The sequence below is a fragment of the Schistocerca cancellata genome, chromosome 1 (genome assembly GCF_023864275.1).
Source record: "Schistocerca cancellata isolate TAMUIC-IGC-003103 chromosome 1, iqSchCanc2.1, whole genome shotgun sequence".
Classification (NCBI taxonomy): domain Eukaryota; kingdom Metazoa; phylum Arthropoda; class Insecta; order Orthoptera; family Acrididae; genus Schistocerca; species Schistocerca cancellata.
The window spans coordinates 861,053,468-861,081,165 of record NC_064626.1 but is presented as its reverse complement, the minus strand read 5'-3'; the positions used below and the strand labels follow the sequence as shown (position 1 = coordinate 861,081,165).

At 37.5% G+C, this 27,698-nt stretch overlaps 1 protein-coding gene across 6 annotated transcripts in view; it reads left to right on the top strand.

Moving 5' to 3' along the window:
• LOC126189262 (leupaxin) overlaps positions 1–14,683 on the top strand; it is a 475,608-nt gene extending 460,925 nt beyond the window's left edge. For 5 of the 6 annotated variants that reach the window (XM_049930930.1, XM_049930929.1, XM_049930931.1 and 2 more), the window contains exons 3-10: positions 4,179–4,350; positions 4,471–4,591; positions 4,867–5,014; positions 5,870–6,139; positions 6,236–6,409; positions 6,509–6,739; positions 13,344–13,464; positions 13,615–14,683. In XM_049930930.1, the coding sequence (XP_049786887.1) occupies positions 4,179–4,350; positions 4,471–4,591; positions 4,867–5,014; positions 5,870–6,139; positions 6,236–6,409; positions 6,509–6,739; positions 13,344–13,464; positions 13,615–13,760 (1,383 nt within the window). In that variant the 3' untranslated portion in view covers positions 13,761–14,683. Of the gene's footprint in view, positions 1–4,178; positions 4,351–4,470; positions 4,592–4,866; positions 5,015–5,869; positions 6,140–6,235; positions 6,410–6,508; positions 6,740–7,007; positions 7,343–13,343; positions 13,465–13,614 lie in introns of those variants that run through there. The other variant, XM_049930932.1, reaches the window with a different exon arrangement.
• Positions 14,684–27,698: the final 13,015 nt, after the last annotated feature.

Below are 27,698 nucleotides of genomic sequence, written 5' to 3'. Positions count from 1 at the left end.
AAGGACAGCTGCAGCAGCAGCATCAATCATTTGACAGTCACCACTTGACAATGGCCGAGGAGAACTCGGCCGTTAACTCGTGGATTTTAAACCACTGGACACGCCTAGAAGCCCGAGAAAATTTCAATAGTGTATAAAGCCCAAACGATAACAGCCAGCAGCCCCGAAGAGGCACTGAAGACGATGTTGTCCTGTTAGCACAGGCACTTGCGACGGTCGTCTGCTGCTGTAGACCATTATCGCCACATTTCGCCGCACTGTCCTAACGGATACATTCGACATCCGTTCCAAATTGATTTCGGCAGTTATTTCACGCAGTGTTGCTTGTCTGTTAGCACTGACAACTCTACATAAATGTCACTGCTGTCGGTCGTTAAGTGAAGACTGTCAGCCACTGCGTTGTTCGTGGCGAGAGGCGATGCCTGAAATGTGGTATTCTCGGCACACTCTTGACACTGTGGATCTTGGAATAATGAATGCCCTAACTATTTCCGAAATGGAATGTTCCATGCATCTAATTCCAACCATCGTTCTGCATTCAAGAGTCTATTAACTCCCATCGTGAGGCCATAATCACGTCAGAAACCATTTCACCTGCAGTACCTGATTAAAAATGCCAGCTCCACTAATGCTCTGCCCTTCTATACCTTTTGTATGCGATACTACCGCCATCTGTGTATGTGCATATCGCTGTCCCATGAAGTTTGTCACCTCAGTTCACCATAACGGAAATGAAAGCGTTACACCATGAAGCACCAATATGCTGCAGACAAAAACTGCTTTCTCTCATTAAAACTCTTGTAACTTCTATCATGACTGGAGATAAATGCAACACCATACTAACAGCTGTCGTATTGGTGGCTCTGAGACCGACTGAGGTGCTACATTGGTTAGTGTTCTGGACCTGCATTCGGGAGAATGACAGTTCAAATCTGTATATAACCCTCCTGATTTAGATTTTCTGTGATTTCCCTGTACTACTGAAAGTGAAAGCCAGGACGGTTCCTTTGAAAGGGCACGGCCAGTTTCCTTCCCATTCCTCAGAATCAGCCCGAGCTTGTGATCTGTCCCTAATGACCTCGATGTCGACGGAACATTAAACCCTAATCTTTCTTCCTACCTTCAGGGCCAGAGTTCCATAAGCTGATAGAAACAGAATTATATTTCAGTGCAATGCAGATATTTCAGGAAACAAGCTCGAAAAATGGGGTATTTAAACGAGGGTGTTCATATTATTAATAAAGTTATGCTCTGGGTTGTTATATGGTATCAGTAATTTTAAAATTACGGTTCACCACTCGTATTTAGATTTTATGCAATTTCCACAAATTATTTCACACAAATTATGGACGACTGACTGAAAAGGCTGTGGCCACTCCTTCCCCATCTTTCTCCAACAGAACTAGTTCTCTATCTCTAGTGACAACAGCGCTGAAAACTCCCTGAAGTAAAGTCACATGGCATTGTCGACTGGGACACCTTTCCATTGCAGAGTTGAGAGTTGAGTGTTTTAAGTGTATCTGGTAAGTTAGGTAACTGTAATGAGTAGATGTAGAGTGTTCTCATGTTTGTGCTAGATGATGATAATGAAGATGGTCATGATGATGCTGATGATAACAAGTACAAGAACGAAAATGATGGACAAATCACTGTTGACAGTGTCAGGTTCCCTCACTTCATGAGAGGATGCAAAGAGTTTAGGAATTTAATCCAGGGCATTGGTGCAAAGACCAATGATCAGGGACTTTAGGCCACACCCCTCCTCCCCTTTGCCATAAGGCAAAGGGAAAGCAGCCAAAAGTACATGGCATACCCAGACAGTTACCCATCCAAGTGCACCTGACATTGCTTAGCTTATGTGCTCTGGTGAGTACACAGTGAGGCAAGGTCAGTGTCATGAAATGACACTAAACTCTAACCATCCTTACTATTTCTATAGGAGATGCACTTTGAAAAGAAAAGTGCAGAAGATGCAGATAAAAATTTATTATGAGCTCCACAACCATTTTTTCTCAAAGTTGGTATTATTTTCCAGGCTCTTTTTGTACCATGTAACAAACTTTTTTGACCCCCTGCTTGAGACACATCATCTTTCATTTCAATCACTCTGAAACTGAAGTTCCCAGCACTTTACTACTGTTCAGACTGTAAGAAACCAAGTGTGAGATGTAACATCTTCATAAGCTACATCTACTGCAACTGTCTACATACTGTGACAGAATTAATAGCAGTACAACGTGTAGACGATGTTACTCCAGTCATAGAAACCATGAGGAAATAATGTGTATGTGCACATCCATATGTCTGTTTTTCCTCTAACTTAATTTTTATGGCTCATGTGCAGTGTTTATGTTGTTACAAGAAATATCAATTCAATTCAGTCTCTTTATTCACCCATTTACAACTTACATTTCACAGATGTAGCCAATTCGTAGCCAGTGGTTTACCCTCCACTAAAGTTAACAAGAGCAGTTTTTTTGCTTAAAGCATAATGTCTCCTCTGTAGTGCTCACTATCTGAGTCTGTTGCATCATTCTTATCATGTAAGATTTCTAACAGACTTCACACTACACAGTAATGCAACTGAAAAGAATTTTGCACTTCATATGAAACTGACATTTTTCAGAACTGTCCTAATGAATCGTGGTATTTTATGCTTTTCTCACTACATGATTAATGTCTCCCCCCCCCCCCCCCTCTTGTATTGCTTTGAATGGTTATTCCAAAATAAATGATGAACTTTGGAAATGGCATTGTTGTGGTATATTTATGTGGTGTTGCCTGTCAACAGTTTTACAATACAAATCATGCAACCTGTTGAGTTCATTATATGTTTCTGGGGCCCTGACTTGAGGCGCATTGATGCATGAAACTCTGCCACTCTGGAAGTCTTCCATCAAGTGGCATATCTGTGCCATATTCCATTTAGATTTATTTTGTTTCTTAAATACTGGAGTACATGAAGACCATTTCTGTTTGTTGATGAACAAGCTGCACAAATGGCATCAGAGCCTGAAGAGTACAAAGTGTAGTGACAGAGCATCTTGGTAATAGTCACAGGCATACTGTTGTGTTCCAGTCAGTGCTATGCACAGGCAGTCCTGCAGCACTTTACATGCATCTGTTTAAAACAATGAGTACTTACTTCTGAATTGCATGGTCCATTCCACCTGTAATTGGTAGACACCTTAGAAGTTTAACCATTACTGCTGGTACTTACAAAGCTATGTGATGAGAGTTTTCTGTTGATACTTGCAGCCATAAGTGTTTAACTCATGAAATTAATTTTTTTCATTGTTGCTGTCACAGTAAACGTATAGTGTAGCAGATTATAGCTGCAGAATTAAGAGAATTTATACATTTATATTGGTTTAGTGACTCAGTGGTGAAGTGCCAGAACAGAAATCCAATGTTTGGGTTTGATCTGTGGTCAATTCTAGGATTTTTATCCATCACTTTTCACTTCTTTCACCTCTACCAATGTTTGTTGATATGAAAACAGCTGAGTTGCACCATAGTTTGGAGTCCACAAGAGAATGTTAGGTTCCCATGTAAGAGGCTGGGAATATCAGCACAGAGGTCAGAGGAAGGTAAAGAGATACCACCTCCCAACAGTACTATGCCTAGTAAAACACTGTGACATTCTAAACAATCTTGGATTAATGACTGTTTTATTTTATTCTTACACCAGTCTCCATAGTGTCTTAAGTCTTTCAAGGCAGGAAATGCAGAAAATTTATCTAAGACAATGGCTGAAGTTTCAAAAATTATCTATCAAATAAATGTGGTACTGTAGAGTATATGTTCAGTCGGAGTGCACACTAGAACATTTACTCATTATTGCTATTTTTCATGATTTGAGTTTTGTGTTTGATGTATGGTTATTGAATTAACATAGAAATGCCCACATGATGGAATAAAGACAGGAAAATGTGATGAAGGAAAAGTTACTCACTTAATTTTCATCTGTAGTAGTAATCATTGTGACAAATAGTTATGAAATCATTGCTTACAAGCATATGCATTTTTGTGCACATGATTCATCTTATGAGTTAAGATTAGGTTGAAAATATGATTACTAGATTTTGAAAGCAAGTGGATAAGAATTGGATCAGTGTAATCTCAGCATACTATACAATTTTATGCAAATAGTTATCATAATTTTTTCTTCTTTACAGCCCACATATCAGAATCAGCGACTGATTAATGACTCTGTAATGACCAGTAAGACAGCCTATCAACAAAGCACTCCTGCAAAAATGCCATCACTGAATAACAATCTTTCTGAACTGGACACACTGCTTCAAGATTTGAGCAATGCTCATTATTCGAGCTACACTGAAAGAAGAGGTAAGCAACATTTGTGTACCATTCTCCTATTGTTCTACATATGGTGGAATATTTGTGCCTTGTTAAGGTATGATAACATATTGAATATAATTAAACTTCTTTAAAATTTGTGCTTTCTAGATATGAGCACAGTAAATGGTTCAACAACACCAACTGGACGACCTTCAAGCTCACAAGAAACTAGAGTCAGACCATCAGTTGATAGCCTACTTGATGAACTAAATACTGTAGTCCCAAATGGGTATGTCAGAACAGAAAATATTTTGTATTTGTATACACAGTTGCATTAATATGAATAACGAGAATAGAAGAATGGTTGGAATACAACTAAGTTAGCAAAATAGCTGTAATTAATGATGCTATATCTTACTTGAACATTTTGCAAAGACTGCTGTTATTTTTCGTTTTGAGAGTGTCCCATATTCTAACTGTATTAAGTTCTGTTTCACAGAAAAAAGAATGAGAATATTAAATGTTGTAGAAAAAAAGATGATTTTCACTTGTGTTTCTTTTTAGTGATGTAAATGACACACATCAGCAGACAAGTTCTATGATAGTTCGGGAAGTCAGGACAGATATCGACTATCCGAAGACATCTAGTGCTGGTGCATCTGCTGCCACAAAAGAATTAGATATACTGATGGCATCATTGGCAGATTTCAAGGTGAACTATTAAACTTGTATTTCCATTTTTACATTTCTCATAATTGGTAGAAATTATGTCAATTATTGTCATTGTGAATTAATTATCTCAACATAGAGTCAGACACATACTGTAAAATCATAAGTCTTCACATTACATTAATTAAATCAATAATGCTTCTTTATGTTGTTCATTGAGGCTGAGATGTCTAATCAGTGTGTTTCTTAAGTTGTGAAATTCAATCATCTCAAATTTTACAACTACTTTAGTTACTGTAAAGTACTGATTAATGTACTGTGTTTATTAATTTTGCAGCTATCAGAGACCTGTGTGACCTCCTTTACACATATGCACAGTTTCTTGTGGGTGTGAGCGTATCCATTCTTGGCTCATGTTGTTGCTGAAAGCTAGAAATAGTTTGAAGCATGGGTGGGGCTGGGAGGGTAGGGAGGGGGTGCCATATGGTGAGGGGAAGAGGGAGAGGAGGAGAAGTGAGGCACGAGCTCAAGCCCTCAGCTCTGCTCCAGTGTTCAGTCCACTCCCAACGAGCAACCTTCTCAGGTCTCTCTCTTGTGGCATCTTCCTAGCATGTAGCTTTCAGATATTACAGAAAGTTTTAGCTGCTTTTCACCGATGAAATTCATTTAACTTCAGTCTTTGCTGTTTCCCAGGAATTCTGCAGTGCCTTGCATATGAATTGTTGCTACTTTTTTTTATTATTTTATATAAATGAAATCTGTTCAAGTTAGTTAAAAAGTTCAGTTCAGCCTAATTATGAGTGTGGCTGTCTTTCTCTGTAATATGTGTAACACTAGTAGCTTAACTGGAAATTACTTTATCAGATTGGTAATTCATTTCATTAAATATCTTCCACAGATCAATGCCAGCACACATCAGCATCAGACAGTAACTGATTCACCATACGCCAAACCAAACAAAGCTACAAAAAGTTCTCCAGGACCCCAAGCTTCTCCCCAGATTCATACCCAGCAGCTGACATCGTCTTCTGCCACAACTGTTAGTAGCTCCAAACAGAATCAACTTGATTCTATGCTTGGAAACCTTCAGGCAGACATGAGCCGTCAGGGGGTCAACACGACTCAAAAGGGATGTTGCAGTGCTTGTGATAAACCTATTGTTGGACAGGTATGTCCCTAAATTTTTGCTCTGTGGACTACTATTTTGCGATTAAAGAAAATCCTATGTATGTTGTTATGTTATGCTACATGCTATATTTTTCAGGTTATCACTGCTCTTGGTAAGACATGGCATCCAGAGCACTTTACCTGTACACACTGTAACCAAGAACTTGGAACACGGAACTTTTTTGAAAGAGACGGTCATCCTTATTGTGAACCTGACTATCACAATCTCTTTTCACCTCGTTGTGCTTACTGTAACGGCCCAATTCTTGATGTAAGTATTACTGAATCAGTCTCATTATAGTTAGTTGAGAGTAAAGGGTGCAATATTCAGAAAAGGAAGAATTTGATATATATGTAATCTTTCTTCCAGAAATGTGTAACTGCATTGGAGAAAACATGGCACACTGAACACTTCTTTTGTGCTCAGTGTGGGAAACAGTTTGGTGAAGAGGGATTTCATGAACGTGATGGAAAGCCTTACTGTCGTGATGACTACTTTGATATGTTTGCACCAAAGTGCGGTGGCTGCAATCGCCCAATCATGGAAAATTATATCTCAGCTTTGAACAGTCAGTGGCATTCTGACTGTTTTGTTTGCCGGGTAAGATATTGTCCTGTATAAAAATATTTCATTCTTTAATTCTTTGTCAGTAGCTCTATTGTTCCTGTAATCCATAAATCAAAATGACATTTATTTAACAGCTTTGTTTAGCTTGAAAATACTCATAATTATTATTTATGCCTTTCACAGCTTTTCATTTTCTCATTTTCTTTAGTGCACCTGAATGGCAAGGAAAACTTGCAGTGCATGCACATTAAATGTAAATTTTGTATCTTCTTTGTTCATGTGTCTTTCTATTGATGCTTAGGATTGCAAGAAGCCAGTTACTGGTAAATCTTTCTATGCAATGGAAGGAAAACCTGTCTGTCCCAAATGTGTTGGCGTTGAAGATGATGGAAATGAGGAAGATGACGAAGAAGACTAAATGTCATACCCATATGAAGTGCCATTCTTGCCCCCCATCTTATTTGAAACCAATAAAAAGTTAAATAAAGTGAAATATCCCATTTCCTTTCTACATTTTGTGTACTATAAAAGAAGATATATTGACACACAACAATTCCCGTTACTCCACACACAAATCATTTGATTACCACCTGTCATCTCACTTTCCATATAGAATGCAGCATTTTTTTTTCTTTTAGTGAAAGGCACCTAGTATCCCTATTATCTCTTATCCTGAGTTTTATGTTGTAGTTACTTACACAGATATCATGTATTTGTATGAAATAAAATGAAATAAAACAAAAGAAAAGAAAAAAATAAATAGAATTTAAAAAGAAAATAAACACAAAATAAAAACCAAAAATAAACAAAACAAATTCAAGAAAGTCTTATGGCTAGCATGTGCGTGTACAAGTTATTTGTTACACGGCCATGTGCCACACGCATGTTACCTAATTTCATGTGTATTATCATTCCTTTTATTGATTTATTACTTAATTAGCAGCTCATGTAATGGCATGTGCTATGCATGTTACTGTTTAAAAGGAAAAAATTCTATTCAGTACATACCGTAGCTCTGACCAACAAGCAAACAAAAACTTATCTTCAGATGCATGCAGTGGTTTTTATCTGTTTTGGGGGTACTATAATAGGTCACGAAAGACAAACATTCCTCTTTGTGTATATGGTAGCATTAGTTGCGGACATGCCCTTGTAAGAACTGATTAAGCACTATATTTCAAGGCTGCTTATAATCTCATAATCTTCTGTGTCACTAAATTGTTTTCAGTTTTGACATCTAGACAGTGATTAAAATTCTTTAAACAAAAGGAAAATGATTTTTACCTTAAAATATCGTAACATATGTTGAGATTTTGCTCAGGGAATATTAGGCATTGTACTATGGATTTAAGTAACAGAAAACATCAATGTCTTATTCAGCAATTTGTTGTATACAAAACATGATATTTATATTCATCCTGTGAGCTCCAGTTGCTTTATGGCAAACGATTATGAAACTATTAGACAGTATAAGAAGAAGGATTCAGTTAATGATAATTCTGTATTTAGCAACAAACTAGAAAGAAATGCTAAGGTTATCATTATTTTACAAGTAGTCAGTTTTTAATCTTCATTGAACTGAAAATTTTAAAACTTTGATTACATTTCTTTTGTTGCCAAGATAGAAATTTTGTTGTTTGGTGTTGTAAATTCCGCATGTTCAAGAAAGAACACCCAGACTTGAACAATAAATAAAATGAGGAATACTGCATCCAAAACAACAATTACTGAGTTTTTCTCTCCTATCTCCTTCTTTCTCCTCTCTTTACTATTTGTGAAATGTTTAATTGAAGCAATTTGTCTCTTTGAATATCACTTGAGTAAACCACATGATTCTTTTGCTGTCCAGCTGAAGTCTACATAAAAATATGATAATGTATCTTCTGCCAGTCTTGAACGTAATTCATCAGAGTTTTCACTAAAAGTTGAGAATGAATTGTTGTATGTGCAAGCACTGCCACAACTTGCATTCTCTGTAATGAATCTGCAACTCTACTATTTCAGCTTACTGAAAGATGGACTGTGAAATTATTGTAATGGTTTAAGAATTTTCTGAAACACTGTGCTGTCTATTGCTGCATGAGAGAGTCCAAGTTGAAATATTATGAACAGATTTATAAATAGTAAAGATGAATGTCTTCTAGATATTTTATGCCTCTAAACTTCTTTATAATGTCAGAGAAAAAGGAGGGAGAAAAATTAGAGGTGCAGTACTCCACACTTCCATAACAGTTTCATGTGTCAATCTAATACAAAGTATTAATTATGAGACAGTCTGTTAGTAAATTTACTACATTTGGAAACAAGTTTTTACACACTTAAAAGATAATTCTGGTCCTCATAACTGATGATGTGCTCAAGTTATAATACAGGAAACCATGGAAGAGTTCTGTAAATTTTTGTTGCGGTTTCCTGTCAGAAAGATCACAATTCATAGTAATTGACAGAAAGTTATGGAGTAAAACAGAAGTGATATCTGGTGTTCCCTAAGGAAGTGTTTTAGGCCCTCTGCTGTTCCTGATGTACATAACTGACATAGGAGACAATCTGAGCATCCCTCTTAGAGTGTTCGTGGATGATGTAGTAAAGTCATCAGAAGACCAAAACCAATCACAAAATGATTAATACAAGATATCTGTATGGTGTAAAAAGTGGCAACTTGCCCTAAATAATGAAATCTGTGAGGTCATCCACAAGAATATTAAAAGGAATATATTAAATTTTGGTTTCATGATAAATCATACAAACCCAAAGGCTGCCAATTCAACTAAATACCTAGGAATTACAATTATGAACTACTTAAATTAGAACAATCACATAGATAGTGTTTAGGGAAGGTAAACCAAAGACACTGTTCTATTTATGGAACACATAGAAGGCACAACAGGCCTATTAAAGAGACTGCCTTCACCATGCTTGTCCATCCTCTGCTAGAGAGTTGCCATGCAGTATGGGGTCCATACCAGACTGGATTGACAGAGGGCATCGAAGAAGTTCAGAGAGGGCAGCTCATTTTGTATTATTGCGAAATAGGAGAGAGGGTGTCAAGGATACGAAATGTGAGTTGGCAATCATTAGAATAAAGGCCTTTCTCGTTCCAGGATCTTTTCATGAAATTTCAATCACCAACATTCTTCTCTGAATGTGAAAATATTTTGTTGACACCCACTTACATAAGGAGAAATGATTATTGTAATCAAATAAGAGAAACTGGAGCTCACATGGAGAGATTTTAGTGTTTGTTTTTCCCATGCACTGTCAGAGAATGGAGCGGTAGAGAAACAGTGTCAAAGTGGTCCAGCAAATCCTCCACCGGGTTCTTAAGTGTGAATTGCAGGTAGTCATGTAGATGTAGAAGTAGATGCAAATGTTTGAGACAAGATGGTAGCCCACCATGCAGACTTACATTTTGGCAATTAATAGTTGCAGTGTTTTTGTCTGATAAATGCACTGAATTCTAGACTATTCTTAGTATGTCTTGTGGGATTTGTGAATGGTGATGTAATGGTAGTGTCATTTATACTGATGCTGCAGTGTGGTGTTATGAAATTTTTATGCTAATCTGTATTCGATATTTCATAATAGTGTGCGCTGTGTATATCAAGTAACAGTGTTAGGTGGAAATTCTAGTGGGTTACATATGCTGTAACCTCAAACTTTGTTGGTTGTCTCTTATTGCATTGAGGAATGTTTGGACGTAGCTATATGCTAATATAAACAGATGTTAGAAGTTCATCAAGTATTTAAAGGCAATAAAATGAGGTCCAGATGAAGTTTGTTGTTTGGAGGCAGCACAGTACGAATATGATGTATCAATGAGTGAGGTTTGGGTCACTTGAAGGACACATTGTAGTAATTCAGTGGTTGCTACAGATGAGAAATGAGATGGACTAGTTCATTCAGGAAAAGTGGAAGTTCAAAACCATGTCCGGTCACCCAAATTTAGGTTTGTTGTTTTATTCATTTGTGGCTCACTTTTACAACAATATTGAACATGTCATGGTATTGCAATTTATGAATGATAAAAATAGCATAATTAATATAACAGGCATTTGCATACTTACATCTACATCTACATTTATACTCGGCAAGCCACCCAACGGTGTGTGGCGGAGGGCACTTTACATGCCACTGTCATTACCTCCCTTTCCTGTTCCAGTCGCGTATGGTTCACGGGAAGAACGACTTCTGGAAAGCCTCCATACATGCTCGAATCTCTCTAATTTTACATTCATGATCTCCTCGGGAGGTATAATAGGGGGAAGCAATATATTTGATACCTCATCCAGAAACGCACCCTCTCGAAACCTGGACAGCAAGCTACACCGCGATGCAGAACGCCTCTCTTGCAGAGTCTGCCACTTGAGTTTGCTAAACATCTCCGTAATGCTATCACGCTTACCAAATAACCCTGTGATGAAATCTTGGATTTTCTCTGTCTCCTCTGTCAACCCGATCTGGTACGGATCCCACACTGATGAGCAATACTCAAGTATAGGTTGAATGAGTGTTTTGTAAGCCACCTCCTTTGTTGGAGGACAACATTTTCTAAGGTCTCTCCCAATGAATCTCAACCTGGCACCCGCCTCACCAACAATTAATTTTATATGATCATTTCATTTCAAATTGTTCTGTACGCATACTCCCAGATATTTTACAGAAGTAACTGCTACCAGTGTTTGTTCCACTATCATATAATCATACAATAAAGGATCCTTCTTTCTATGTATTCGCAATACATTACATCTGTCTATGTTAAGGGGCAGTTGCCACTCCATGCACCAAGTGCCTATCCACTGCAGATCTTCCTGCATTTCGCTGCAATTTTCTAATGCTGCAACTTCTCTGTATACTACAGCATCATTCGCGAAAAGCCGCATGGAACTTCCAACACTATCTACTAGCTCATTTATATATATTGTGAAAAGCAATGGTCCCATGTATCACTCCCCTGTGGCATGCAAGAGGTTACTTTAACATCTGTAGATGTCTCTCCATTGAGAACAACATGCTGTGTTCTGTTTGCTAAAAACTCTTCAATCCAGCCACACAGCCGCTCTAATTTGATAAGGATGAGACATGTAATTGACCATGGCCTTATAGTAGGAACCATCCCTCTTCTTTTCTTGCAGTTATTTAGGGAAACCACAGAAGACCTAAATCAGGGTGATTGGATGAAGAATGGAACTCCTATCTTCCTGAATATAAAGCCAGTCTGTTTAAAACAATGCTAACTCGTCCAGTTTGTCCCTAGGGTATAATACTGTTTTCCAAAGAAGTTGTTTAATGTTGTAAAAGTCTAATGGTTCACTATTCATTCATTTCTCACATTGTCATGCCACACTATACACACAGTATCAGTTGACAGGACATGAAACCATAATCTTCTTTCTTTCTCTGTATTCTATTTGGAAAATTAAAGAATACAAACCATATTAAATAATAGACCATGTGCGCACATGATAAAGTGTGTAAGTTGACATTTGTATTGTCAGTCTTTTTTTAAAAGATCAGTTCAGGACCCTTCTAGATGACTGGTGTGAGGGACATAGTTGGTTTTCAACAGTTGTGGCATATATCTGTCAATAATGAAGGCTGGTAATATTCTGTTTGGTGTTCTGCAGTCAGAGTTGCTCTTTCTTTCTCCCTTTATAACAACAAGCTGACTATCTGGGAAGTGTTTTGGCTCAATCAATACATTTTATTTTGCCTGTATGGGTAATTTTTTTTGGGCATATGTTTTTTCGTGTTTCTTCATTACTGATACACTTATATGCAACTGCAGTCTTTCTCAGCATATTCCACTGATGAATTCTTCACGGGTTATCAGCCGACTTGTGGCGTCATCTTGTTGCAGCGCTTCAATGAGTTTTGTACCCATCATCTTCTGGCAAAGTCTCCTGACTTCGCCCGAAGATGATGGGTACGAAACTCATTGAATTGTTGTGACAAGACGACACCAACATTCAGCTGATAATCCAAGAAGAAATCATCTGATACACTTATCACTCCTGTCAGCAGTGAATAATGAAAATGAGTTTTTTTGCTGAAGCTTACCTGAAGAAATTTTTTGGTATTTGAATGATAAGTGAATGTGTGGACATTTTTGTCTCACAAATTATCTTCCTGTGTCATTAAAATTCTTTGTATCTGCAACTTCTTGTAATGCATGTGCACTGCTTCTGTAAATTCTTTAAATGACACTGGCCTTGTTATAGTATTTATTGGGCACTTATCTTCTCTTGTCAGATAAATTTCTATAAGTGAACAGACCCTGGCATTGTAGTTTATTGTAGTGTTATTATATCAGAACCAGTTTTCATAGGTCTCATTACACTGCTATTTTTCTGGTATTATAAGGATTTCTTGCAAGTTTGTTTAAATATTTTTATGAAGTGTCTCACATTATACTTATGTGTACCATTGTTGTTTTGTTGTCTATGTTTTATAAAAATTTTCATCATCTCTAAGTTCTTATTAACATCTTATGGCATTAAAGTTAAAACAAAATGCTAATATTTCCAGACTTTAAATGTGAGTTTCAGTAATTTTCTGTATTTTTGTTCAACACTTAATGTGTCGATGATTTTCGTATGAAGAATGATCAGATTTAATTATTTTTGTGTTTTTTATGCAGGACTGTCGACAGCCATTTCATGGTGGATCATTCTTTGATCATGAAGGTCTACCATACTGTGAGACTCACTATCATGCCAAGAGAGGTTCTCTCTGTGCTGGTTGCCACAAACCAATAACAGGTCAATATTTTGTATTATACAATTCACAGTTATAGAGACATGCATGGGCAAAAATATTATTACATTCCAAAATCATTATAATGAATATATACTTATCACAGCTTCATAGAGTTACAGGACATAATTCATATCTTCTTCTGTTCATTGCAGGTCGCTGCATAACAGCAATGTTCCGCAAGTTTCATCCAGAGCATTTTGTGTGTGCTTTCTGCTTGAAGCAACTAAATAAAGGCACATTTAAGGAACAAAATGACAAACCATACTGCCACAGCTGTTTTGATAAGTTGTTTGGCTGAGAAATTTAAAAAATAAATAACTGGAGAGAATAATTTTTATTTTTATTTTTAAAATGTGTAATTGCAGAAAGCTTAAATTTGTATTTCTTTGTATGTATTATTGTGTAAATCTGTTTTCTTTTTCAGTTGTATTTCTTATGTTTATAGAGATAGACGTTTCTAAAATGTAATGTTGTTTTACTTGCCAATAACTACAAATATGTTTTTCGGTCTCACTGCACCATTTAGTAAGTTTTAGCATTGCTTCTTCTCATTTTATGTTATATAAATATGTGGGACATAATTTTGTTGTTTACTTCTTAAATTACAGCCATCTAATTTTGCAGACAGTTCAGTTACCTTTTTTCTGAAAACATAAAGGTTTTGTAATTCATTTTTATAATTTTTATGAAAGTTGTAAGATTATGGTAGACAGGAGTTAGTGAATTGTATTACTAGTCTAAGAAATTTTTGGAAAAAATATATTATCTCTCATCATTTATTTTATGTTTTACCACTTTTCCTGTTTCTGCAAAATGCTGATAGAGGTGTGCAGGTACTCAGACAATGTGTGACTCATGAATGTACAGAGAATAGCATCCAGTTGATGTGAAAATATATTCATTGTTTATCATCTCCCTTTCCTCCTGCTACACAGGGATACTGTAATTGTTATCATGTTTCTTTTTCTCATATGTGAATGAAAATACAATAAAGTTTATATACATTAAAAATATGGAACTGTTTGGTTTTAAGTGTAATAGATATTCCTGCAAATTTATTTTTGTATATGTCATTATGTATCTGTGTCCAGTTTGCCATGTTAATTTTTTCAAACTGCCTTTTTTTATATGATTTATCCTCTTTTTGACATCTTTGATTTAAGTGCCATCAAATTATATTTTGTTACTATCACTTGAACACAATAAAAATGTAATATCTTATTCAGTGTCTTAAATTGCTCCTTTTAATGCTATTTTTTTCCTATGTACTAAAGTTTTAAGAGAAAGTATAGCAATAGTAATGTGTGAAAAATGATGTGTAATTTTTGAAATTGGGTTTCAGCTTAAAGAAATAGACTGGACAAAAGGAAGAAAGAAATCTGTGCTGTTTCCCACTTCGTGTTGTGTTGAACTAAGAAATGAAAATTATCTTCAAATATGCAAGTGACTTCTGTGAAGTGACAGTAAGGATATATCTATTGTCAAATAAATAATAAGAGACAATAACGGACTCAATCAAACACACACAATATAATTCAGAGGAAAAGTGGACTCCATACACAACTACTTCCATTAAATAATTTTTTAAAGGCTAACACAGTTTAAGTAGAGAAGGTTTTTACATTCTTCTATGAAGTTATGGAACAAGTAGTGATTTGTGCTAGTCTCCAAAGTCGTGAAGTTCTTCCCACATGCCTAAGTGCCTGAACTCCCTATTATAGTCTATAGTTTCTTAGCTTAGCTGCCATCATATTTCGTATAAAGACTTACTTTTCATATTCACCTGAAAAAGATCAACCTTTTCTTTCTGTGTCTGTGTATATGTACTGTTTGTACCCCAGGCATTTAGTCCATATGGTGTTTAACTCTAATTGTATTAATTGACTAGCAAGGGAACGGAATTTATTTCTTATTAGAAACAATTTTAAAAAATAAAACTGATGTACATAATATCTGAAATTAACAATTACAGCTGTAAAATAAAAACAATATGAGAAATATTTTACCAAGAAATAATGAACATTTTTAATAATCATTACATATAAATATTGAGGGTAATTGACATGCTTGATGATGATAGACCAAGAGATAGGGCAACTGACTAAATGTAGAAAGCAATACTGCATGCATACATATAGAAGAAAGACCAAGAAAGTAGATGTCAACCGCAAAACATTTATTTGGCTTTATTCTGAGAGAAGCAGGGCATTTGGTGCCAAAAGCATTCGTCAGATTGTTCAAGTCATAGCTAAAGAGCTGGTGAAAAAGTTCAAGAAATCTCGCTGAGTAATTTCTACATAAAGACTGAACTTTTCAAGAAAATGGCAATTTAATAATGTGTATGAACAATATTAGTATTTGTATTTCTGTGTAGCTCCTGTAAATCATGATTCAGTGCTTAATTTGCACATACAATATGGGACAAGTCAGGTTTGAAATAGTGAAAACAGTCATAGAATAGAACCCCTCTAATCCGCCACCTTCGGGACCGGGACCATGGTCGGAACGTAAAAAAGATCGGATTATCTGAAAAATGTAATATTTATTGCAAAAAATATAAAAAGACATTTATTACAAAAAAATTAAACGATTTAAGAACTAAAAGACGTCTGCAGTAATATAAAAAGATGTTTTTTACACAGTGTTAAACAATATATTAACTAAAAAACATCTACACACACTATAGTATGTATTGGTTTTAAAAGGAAAAATGACAAACAAACAAATTACAGTACTGTACTGTACTTAATAATGTATAAACGATATATACTGTAAACTAAAAAATGTTTATAGCACTGTATGTACAAAAGAAATTTTTTTACAAAGAAATAATCTTCTGTATGTATAAACTAAGAAATGATTGTACTGTACGCATTGTTTTTACAGTAAAAACGAAAACAAATTACTTGGAAAAAAAGTCAGTGATACGTTTTTGTATAGCAGATGTTATTCTAGATTTAGCTGCAGTGTCCCTCCATTTTTTTATCCACAAAATGTCTATTGGAGTTGAAGTTGGATTCTGCTCAATGTATTGAAGGGCGATGTCAAAAGGGTTTTTTGCATCATTGTGTGAAATCCGGGTGGGGGGGTTTGTCTTCGCCGTCCAAGACCTCATTCACAGTTTCCTGGCTAACAGCGGCAACAATCTGGTCATCATTGAGCTCAGTGTCACAGTCTTTGTCACATTTGTTGATCCACTCTTCAACTTCATTGGCAGGGGCATTTGGTTCCAGAGGTTGTAGATCTTTAACGATTTCCAGTGCGTTGTCGTTTTGCTCATCTTCGGTATGCTCATTTTCAGTCATAACTTGTGGCCAAAGCTTGTTGTTGTTGTTGTTGTTGTTGTTGTTGTTGTTGTTGTAGTCTTCAGTCCTGAGACTGGTTTGATGCAGCTCTCCATGCTACTCTAACCTGTGCAAGCTTCTTCATCTCCCAGTACTTACTGCAACCTACATCCTTCTGAATCTGCTTAGTGTATTCATCTCTTGGTCTCCCTCTACGATTTTGACCCTCCACGCTGCCCTCCAATGCTAAATTTGTGATCCCTTGATCCCTCAGAACATGTCCTACCAACCGGTCCCTTCTTCTTGTCAAGTTGTGCCACAAACTCCTCTTCTCCCCAATTTTATTTAATACCTCCTCATTAGTTATGTGATCTACCCATCTAATCTTCAGCATTCTTCTGTAGCACCACATTTCGAAAGCTTCTATTCTCTTCTTATCCAAACTATTTATCGTCCATGTTTCACTTCCATATGGGGCTACACTCCATACAAATACTTTCAGAAACGACTTCCTGACACTTAAATCTATACTCGATGTTAACAAATTTATCTTCTTTAGAAACGCTTTCCTTGCAATTGCCAGTCTACATTTTATATCCTCTCTACTTCGACCATCATCAGTTATTTTGCTTCCCAAATAGCAAAACTCCTTTACTACTTTAAGTATGTCATTTCCTAATCTAATTCCCTCAGCATCACCCGACTTAATTTGACTACATTCCATTATCCTCGTTTTGCTTTTGTTGTGGTTCATCTTATATCCTCCTTTCAAGACACTGTCCATTCCGTTCAACTGCTCTTCCAAGTCCTTTGCTGTCTCTGACAGAAATACAATGTCATCGGTGAACCTCACAGTTTTCTTCTCCATGGATTTTAATACCTACTCCAAATTTTTATTTTGTTTCCTTTACTGCTTGCCAAAGCTTATGCCACAATTTCCACAGTGTGCCAGGCTTCAGTTCATCCCATGCTGCAGCAATTGTGTAGATAGCATCTTTGATGTTCAGGGATTTCATTGCCTCTAATAAGTTATGACCTCCTTCAGATTTTTCCAAGATTGAGCTGATATGCTTTCTGCGATATCACCTTTTTAACCATTCGATAACGCCCTGATCCATTGGTTGGATGAGTGAGCTCACATTAGGAGGCAGAAAGAGAGCTTTTCTGTCCCCTTTCACCAAATCTTCCTCAGGTGGTGTGATGGTACGTTATCCAACAGCAGTATAGCATGAACAGGCAGATTTTTTTGCTTCAAGTGTTTTTTGACCAATGGCACAAACTCGTCGAAAAATCAGGATTTAGAAAGGTCGAAGTCCATCGAAGCAGATTTTTGATTGCGGTAATAAACCGACAAGGAAGATAAGTTTATATTTTTGAATGCCCTTGGCTTCTTAGATTTGCCAATGATGAACAAGGGGAGCTTGTGTGTACCGTCTGCATTGCTACAAGGAATGACTGTTATTCTAAGTTTCATTCCTACCATGGATTCATTTGAAGCTGGGAGCATTTTTGTGGGCAACATTTCAAAGTTCAGCCCTGTCTCGTCGATGTTATACACTTGGCAGGGTAACAGTTCATTTTCTTCAACAATTTCTTGAAACTTAATAGAAAACTCCTTAGCATCTGCGGCATCAGCAGATAGTTTTTCGCTGGAAACAGAAACAAATTGGACACCATGACGAGTTTTCCAACGTTCAAACCAGCCTTCACTGGCAGCAAATTTACTTCTGGCTTCCAGTTTTTTGTGCAAAACTATTGCTTTTTCTTTGAGAATTGGCCCAGATATTGGAGTTCCTTTCCTTCTTTCTTGACAAAATCACATCCACAATGCCTTATCAAGCAGTTCAGGTTTTTTTTAATGTTTTGCGATTCTTCAGTGTTTTCACCATCAATCGTAACTGTACAGGATTCAATGTCTTTCCGATTCTTCCTCCAATCCTTAATTGTCGTAACATCTACTTTCAGTTCCTTTGCAGTTTTTTGGAGTGATTCTCCTTTGTCCAGTCTTTGTAGTACTGCTAATTTTTCATTTAGTGAAAGAGTTACGTGTTTATGTTTGAATCCAGACATGCTGAAAAACAGACAACTGTACACACAATGAATCTACAGTAATAAGTACTGTAGAGAACATGGAATAAAGCAAACGATGACATTTTTTAATCCCAATAAAGGATAAAAATGCACCATAACGTACAGTATAACAATATGCACAGCGATAGACATCACACCAATGGCTCGACAGGCATCCAGCCAGTGACAAGTTGGCACAGGCTCGCGAGACTGAGCACGGTCAGACTAACAGGAGTGATGGACCATCCAAGGGCAGATTAGAGGAGTTCTACTGTATTCAATACATGGTGCATATTGTAAATAATTTAGGAGTAAAGGAGACCACTCACCGAACAGTAGAAGCTTTGAGTCGTCGGCAGGTGTGCACATTCTTTTCTGTGTGACTGTCAATATCTCAATGCTTCTACAATAAAAAATTAAATATAGTGTCCCACATAGCTCTTATGTATTCTAATTTGAGACCAAATGCATAAGAAGAGTGAAAATTATTATCTTCGCTGATGATGTAAATATACTAATAAAAGTACCAAAGTAAACTTAACAGGCACAGCCAAAACAGTAACTGAACAGCCTTATAACTGGCTGATATGAAACAGCTTAACACTTTAATACCACAGAAAGCTGCCTTACAGAATTCCAAATTATTAACAATAATTTACCTTCTCCATAAGGATGAAAGTTAATGTGTGAAATTCCCCATTGTCCAGGTAGACAATATACTAAATCTGAAACAACACATTTACCACCAAACTCAGTTCATACTTCTCATGCGGAGAAGTAAATGAGTTGGACAAAATAATATGAACACCCCTAAAAAGAAAGAAAACCTTTATACCTGCAGCATTGACCCTCCTTTAGCATGAATTACAGATCAAGCAGAACACACACAGGAGTACATATCTATTCCTTCCTCAAAAATATTGAAAACTGAGAAAGTAGAAAAGGAGGAAATTAAATGTGCAACAAAGCCTTCAGAAGATTCATTTATATTCAGACCAGGGGTCTGAGAGGGCATCAAAAGTATTGTACTTCATCATCATGTTCATTGAACCAGTCTTGGACAGTTCTAAAAGTCTGAATAGGAACATTATTGTCTTGATATGGGAACATTATTGTCTTGATACACAGATTGTTCACTAAGGAACACAGTTTGCAGTATCGGGTGAACACAGTTATCTAGAATACCAACCTAGTTCTGCCCTATAACTCACTCATACAAGATGGCATGTAGGCCACGATCAGAATTTAACATTGTGCCCCACAGCATCACTAAACCCCCATCGTATTTACATCAAGACAATAAGCATATAGACTTCTGGAGGCATTCTCCAAACACATCAGTTAGTGGGGAATGATGTGAATGGCAATTTGATGATCAATCTGTCAGTTTCCCAGTATTGTTGTGGCTAATGTCTGTCTGTCTGTGGCAATAGTTTTGTTGTATCAAAGCAATGCATGGTGTAAACGATGTATTGTTTTGTGAATGTTCACTGAACACTGTTCATGCTAGATATTTTTGAGGACACAGCTTTCTGTCAGTGTTTGGTCATCTTGGATGTTATCTGGAATGCTATTGTCTTGCACTTTCTGGCCACGATCTTCTTCAATGCTCTTTTGTTTCTGTTAGTCAGCTGTGACTTTCGACCACAGTTGTGTGACTCAAATGAGTGAGTGCCCTGTCACTGCAGCTGACATCACACTTCTACAGGCACCTGTAGTGGTTACCACTTTCAATGCTAAAGCTTGGGCAAGGTAGGTCCCACTGATCATGCATCTTTCAAATTATGAGGGCTCACTCACAACATATTTCTAACATTGCAATTTATTTAATGTGTGACTGCTGTCACTGCTAGCAATAGACTGCTACAATTACATTCTTGTCTGTAGATTGGTACTCTTGACCACTATAAGGCAGGAATATATGACAGGTTTTCTTAAGTGTTGTGTTTACACAGGTGTTCATACTCTTTTTTTAAATTTCAACCCTTGTATTGCTTATTTAATATCCAGACAAAACTGCTAGTGTATTTGGCATTTTTCTGGGTAATTTTCACAGGTAATGTATTTAAGAACAATAAAGTACACTGGCTTCCATAAATCTTAACAATTTGAAATGTTAAATGGCAAATGTGATGAAATGTAGTTAAATTGTAGAATTAATGACACCACATAAGCAAAATGTGAAAACACTGCTTAGGAAAATGAATTAGATTAAAAATTATAATATGTTTGAGTTTTATAAAAAAGATGTACGAAAAGTGACATAAGTAGAAAGTGTCAATACCCTCTTAGACCTAAGCAAAATTTTTCTATTAGCTCAAATATTTTTAGACAAGGGTATTACACATGGATGTCATAAATGAGCATTGTAGTGGTACTTTTTTGTTACTGCTCATCCAGATGGAGATTTACCTAAGTCCAGCTGACCGGACACTGGTTCTCAATTTGACTGTTTATCGTATATGGTCATGATCAAACAATGGAAAATCCAGGTTGGAATGTAACAATATTATGAGGAGGAAAGTTGCTACTCACCATGCAGCAGAGATGGACCACACAACTGGTGTGGTTTCAGTTGCCTGAGATGTGTGTGTGTGTGTGTGTGTGTGTGTGTGTGTGTGTGTGTTTTATTGACGAAGGCCTTAATGGCTGAAAGTTATAATTGTGAGAGTCTTTTTGTTGTGCCTATCAGCGACGCAGCATCTCCACTATATGGTGAATAGAAAGTTTTAAGAATGGATCCGCTGCTGCTTACTGGTTTTTCGAGCAGGTACACGGAGGGTGGGGAGTGAGTCTTTGCCTTGGTCTTGAACACCCTCTGACAGGATACTGCATTTCCTTTACTCAGTTCATTGTGGCAGCTGGTTGAGTGCGGGTCTGTTAGGGCTTTTTCCTGGATTCTGTCTGCATGAAAATGGACATAAAAATGGAGCAACGAGTTTGTGTGAAATTTTGTTTTAGAACTGGGATGTCAGCTTCTGAGACTTACAAACCATTAAAAACAGCTTTTGGAGATAACTGTATGAGCCAGTCAAATGTTTTTGTCTGATTCAACAGATTTAAAAATGGCCACAAATCATTTGAAGATGAACCACGGTCCGACGATCCTTCCACCTCAAAAACGAATGAAAATGTGAAAGTTCGAGACTTAGTGCACTCTGATCATAGACTTACAATTAGGGAGATGGCTGATGAACTTAATTTAAGTTTCTATGCAGTTCAGTCAAGTGTCCACAAAATTCATTCCAAAAGTGTTGTCAAGTGACCAGAGACAATACTGTCTTGAAGTGTGCCAAGATCTGATTAATCGGACTTAAAGTGACCCAGATTTGTTAAATAGGGTAATTACAGGTGGTGAATCATGGGTATATGGATATGATCTTGAAACCAAAGTGCAGTCTTCAAAGTGGAAGACTCCAAGTTCACCACGACCAAAAAAAGGAAGGCAAAGTTGGTCGGAGGTGAAGACAAAGTTGGTGTTTTTTTTTGATTCTACTGGTATTGTGCATCATGAATTTACCGCTGGAGGACAGATAATTAACCAGCAATACTACAAATGTGTACTTGAGCATTTGCGCGAATGAAAAGGCCTGCATTGTGGAAAGACAGGAGTTGGGTGCTACACCAAGACAATGATCTGGCTCATCGTGCCTTCTCCATTGTTGAATTTTTGACCAAATTCAAAATTCCTGTGATTCCACAACTGCCATATTCCCCTGATTTGGTCCCTGTGGACTTCTACCTGTTTCCTAAACAGATTTTCACTGAAAGGAAAGCGATATGACTCAATTGAAGACATCCAGGCAAATACAGAGCATCCTTAACACACTTCAGGAACAAAATTTTCAGGAATGTTTCCAAAAGTGGAAACACCATTGGAGTCGATGTGTTCAGTCAGAAGGGTACTTTTTTGAAGGAGATGCATCACAGTGGCATGTAAGTACCACCACTGTTCAATTACAAGCCCATTCTTAAAACTTTCCAATCACACCTCGTATATAACATTTAGATACATTATTTACAGAGTATTACAAAAGTACAGCACAAGAAAAGCAGTTACAGTGATCAATGCTTCAAATGGCTCTGAGCATTATGGGACTTAACTTCTGGGGTCATCAGTCCCCTAGAACTTAGAACTACTTAAACCTAACTAACCTAAGGACATCACACACATCCATGCTCGAGGCAGGATTCGAACCTGCGACTGTTGCAGTCGCGCGGTTCCAGACTGAAGTGCCTAGAACCGCCCAACCACTCCAGCCAGCTACAGTGATCAATAATCCTGAAATTGTTGTAGAACATCAGAATTAGTTTTCAGCTGTTGAAGTCAAAGGAACATTTTCTCTCATTAGTGGTACACAGATATATTTGCATTCAGAGCATATGAACTTGGTTTTACTCTGCAGCCCTTGTTTTGGCATCTTATTTATGTCTGTAATTGGGCAGAGAGGCAAATATGTACTCCCTCTTTTCCTAACATCTCTGTTTGGAACTTGAATTATCTTTGTGCATTTCCAGGGAGCTACTTCATGAGAGTCAGATACAGTGTCTGAAGAGTAAACTTTCTGTCGTGCTGCAGTTGCAGCTGAACTCAGGGATTCACCAATATAAATTTTAAAATCTAATAGATCCATAACTGATTTCTTGCTAGCACCAACAAGTGCCTCTTGATCCTTTCTGTACTCAATCCATGAGTTCATAATTGCGAAGTTGTTGAAATGGAAGACTCATACAGGCCACTGCTTTGTGCATGTGGATATTAGATAGTAAGAAATCATTCTGTCACATAGAGCCACACCTCCCATTGATTTGTTGTAATCACAGATACATTAGGATTGAGACACTCCAATGAATTCTTTTCCTTTTCTGTCCCATCTTTTTACTATACTAGTGGTAGAAGCAATACAAATGTTCCCATCTTCTCTGATGAACTCATCAAAGGAACCCTCTCTTCATCAGTTCCTTGTCTCCAGTGAATTTTGATAGACAAGACGGAATAAGGTTAGTTAAAATGGTTCCTACTGCATATATTTGTCTTTTCAGCAAGTATTGTGGTAGTGGAATGAATCAGTCAAAATACACAACATGCTCACTGGGAACCTTGCTCTCTAGCAGCTCCTTCACCACACAACCCCCTAAGCTGACCTATGGCTCTGGTCGCCCAGATGGCCATGTGCTAGCTCCCTCATAAATAAAGAAGTCAAGTATCAGTCCATCAGCTGTTGTCAGCACAAAATTGTTTTAACCAATTGGATTTGGCTTATTCTGTACATACTCTCTAAGAGATGTTTTGTAATGGAAAGGAATCATTTGCTCACCTATTGAAAGCTACATAGAAGATGGCAATGATAAACATTTTCTCCCAACACTGTCAACAACTGGCCGCACTTACCAAAATTTATTATTTACCTTGCTTTCATCCAAAACATTCGGATGATTTACAAAGTACAAGTAGTTCCTCAATCTGAACGTATGATTCCTTGGTATTACATTTACAGCAGAGACCCTGAATCTGCTGCGAAAATACATTTCAATATTGGTAGTTTCAAACAACCTGTTGTTATTTGTGCACATGCAAGCTTCTTAATTTCAATAGCTGTTGTATTTAAAGGAAGAGCTTTTATGTCTGTCAGCTCAACAATGAGATGCCAAATGTCACTTTTGAAATACTATTCAGAATATCTTTGTCGTGTCTACAGTTCCCTGCCTAAAACTGACCACTCCTTCTTGGCAATATAAGCTATTCAATCAATAACAGATCCTTGTATTCCAAAGCATTTGCCAAGGTATGGCCTATGATATACCAACAGCTCCTTTTCTTGTAGCTGATGTGTTTGGACATAGATTCCTGCCTTTGATTTCATCCAGGAAGAAGAAAGTAGAAGTTAAAAAACTGAGTTATTTGTGAAACATTATAAATTCAATATCTTTTCCTATCTTCAGTGCTTTTTGAGTATATATCTCAGAAGGCGTATATTGTTACAATTGAAAAGAATGATGTAAAGTTTACCGGTTCAGACGAACTGTTATTTCCTGCTTCAGGCACACACTAGTCTGTATTCACAGTAATGTCAAGGTCTTCCTCATCTGAAAAGTCCCCTATGTCACTCATATCACTGCCCTCTTCCATTAATTTTAACATTTCTCTTTCAATTTCTGCTTCATCCTGTGTAAGTTGGGAGAAAAAAAAGTTGTGAACTTCTAAAGCTAATTGAAAATTAATATTTATGAGATAATTACTGTGAACAGTTAATTTCATACATCTCACAATGTAAAAAGAAGCACAGACATATTTTACAGTAGATACTGTGGTCAAGGAAATTAGTCAGTGATCAAAAATGAACAAAGCTGTGACCATCTATGACTACACTTCATTCTTTACTCTTGTAAATAATGAAGTAGTGATGGTGTTAGGTTACTACATAGATGTAACATAATTTGTTGGTCTATTTACAACAAACAACAACAACAATAAATAATAACAGAAAACTGAGTATGACATTCGTAATTATGTTTCTTTCTGAAAGACATTGCAGAGAGATCACCACCAGCAGCCGCCATGATACAGTGAGTGGAACACCTCAGTGTAGCCAACAGCAGAAACCAAATATCACTGGCAAAAAAAAAAAAATATATATATATTAGAGGAAAACATTCCACGTGGGAAAAATATATTTAAAAAGAAAGATGTGAGACTTACCAAACAAAAGCGCTGGCAGGTCGATAGACACACAACCAAACACAAACATACACACAAAATTCTAGCTTTCGCAACCAACGGTTGCCTCATCAGGAAAGAGGGAAGGAGAAGGAAAGACAAAAGGATATGGGTTTTAAGGGAGAGGGTAAGGAGTCATTCCAATCCCGGGAGCGGAAAGACTTACCTTAGGGGGAAAAAAGGACGGGTATACACTCGCACACACACACATATCCATCCGCATATACACAGACACAAGCAGACATTTGTAAAGGCAAAGAGTTTGGGCATATATATATATGATTTATTTGTGGCTTCAGGCCAATTTAAGTGAGTTTTCACCTTTCGCTATCATCGACTCCCCCAGATATCACCTTGTATCACCCTTCTACATCCGTTTCATCCTTCTCATGATTTTTCACATGTATTTTGGTGTATTTTTGCGAATTTTTAAAGACGTAATTCTACATTATTTACGCAATTTTTTGCATTTTTTTCAGCACCATGGATCCTTGCTTCTTTCATCTGCATCTATACAGAAAAGTTTCCTTATCTCTAACCAGAACCCAGTTCCACATAATGTTCCTACGTTGTTTCTTGGCTCGTGGTATACCCCAAAATGGCCTTACCATCAAATTACCCATCTCTGGCTGCCACCCCTCTTCCCACAATGACCTCCACTTGTTCAGATTCCGCCAATCCTTTTTGTCTTGCAGACCTACTACACTTACCCCACCCTCTAAAATTCCATCCCACCACCACACAGAATCCAGAACCTAAACAGACCCATAACACCCATAACCCATAACATAGTCTTGAACCTTTCCTCCAGAAGCCTTAGCTCCACAGAAATATCAGTCCTTTCCTGGGGCCTCACCTTTTGCCCCACTCCCAAATTCAGTGATGCAGGACTTGATCAAACCTTCTCTCCTTCTCTTGGACCCTACAGTGGAAACACTTTTTTGCCACCAACCCTACCAAACAGACTCAACCAAAGACCAATGCTGAACCCTGCCTAACACAGTTCAGTGCTTCATCCAACCACGATCCACTCCCACTGCCCCCAAATCACCCCTGTTAACTTTCAAGAATTTCTTAACCTTGAACCTTGCCTCACTGTCATTCCCCAGCATGCAAGCTAACCTTACATTTGCAGAAAGAACTGGATTTAACATATAAAAACTGATCCCGACCTTATAATTCTACCTGCAGACAAAGGCTCCACCACTGTTGTTTTGAACTGCAAGAATTACCTGGCAGAAGCACTCCACCAGTTGTCAGATACTTCCGCCTCCCAAACCTTGCCACAGTTCCTCATTCCAGAAATCCAGCAGGATCTCCAGCCACTGTTCAAATCCTTAGGCCCATCCCAGAACCTCTCCCCAGAGTCCATTTCTCAGCTCAACCCTACCACTCTCTGCGCTCCTAACTTCTACATGCTTTCTGAAGTCCATAAACCAAACCACCCAGGATGTCCCATCGTGGCCGGTTACTGTGGCCCCACCAAGAGAATCTCTGCTCTCTTAGACCAACATCTTCAACCTATTACCCAGAAACTACCCTCCTATATAAAAGATACCAACCATTTCCTCCATTGACTCTCCATAGTTCCTGTCCATTTACCAAACAGTGCCCTGCTCATCACTATTGATGCCACCTCCCTTTATACCAACATCCCTAATGCCTATGGCCTTACCACTATTGAACACTTCCCTCCCAAATGCCCAATGGATTCCAAACCAATTATCTCCTTTCTAGTCACTATGACCAACTATATCCTCACCCACAGCTTCTCCTCCTTTGAAGGCATCACCTACAAACAAATATGGGGTACGGCTATGGGCACATGCTTGGCAGCATCCCACGTCAAACTATTCATGGGCCAGCTAGAGGAATCCTTCCTAAACACCCAGAAGCCTAAACCCCTCACCTGCTTCAAATTCACTGATGACATCTTTGCGATCTGTATCAAGGGTGAGGATACGCTAAACACATTCCTCCAGAACCTCAACAATTTCTCCCCCATTTGGTTAACCTGGTTATACTCAACCCAACAAGTCAGCTTCCTAGATGTCAACCTTTGCCTCAAAGATGGCTACATCAGTACCTCTGCCAATATCAGACTCACTAACCACCAGCACTACTTCCATTTTGACAGCTGCCACCCATTCTATACCAAGAAGTC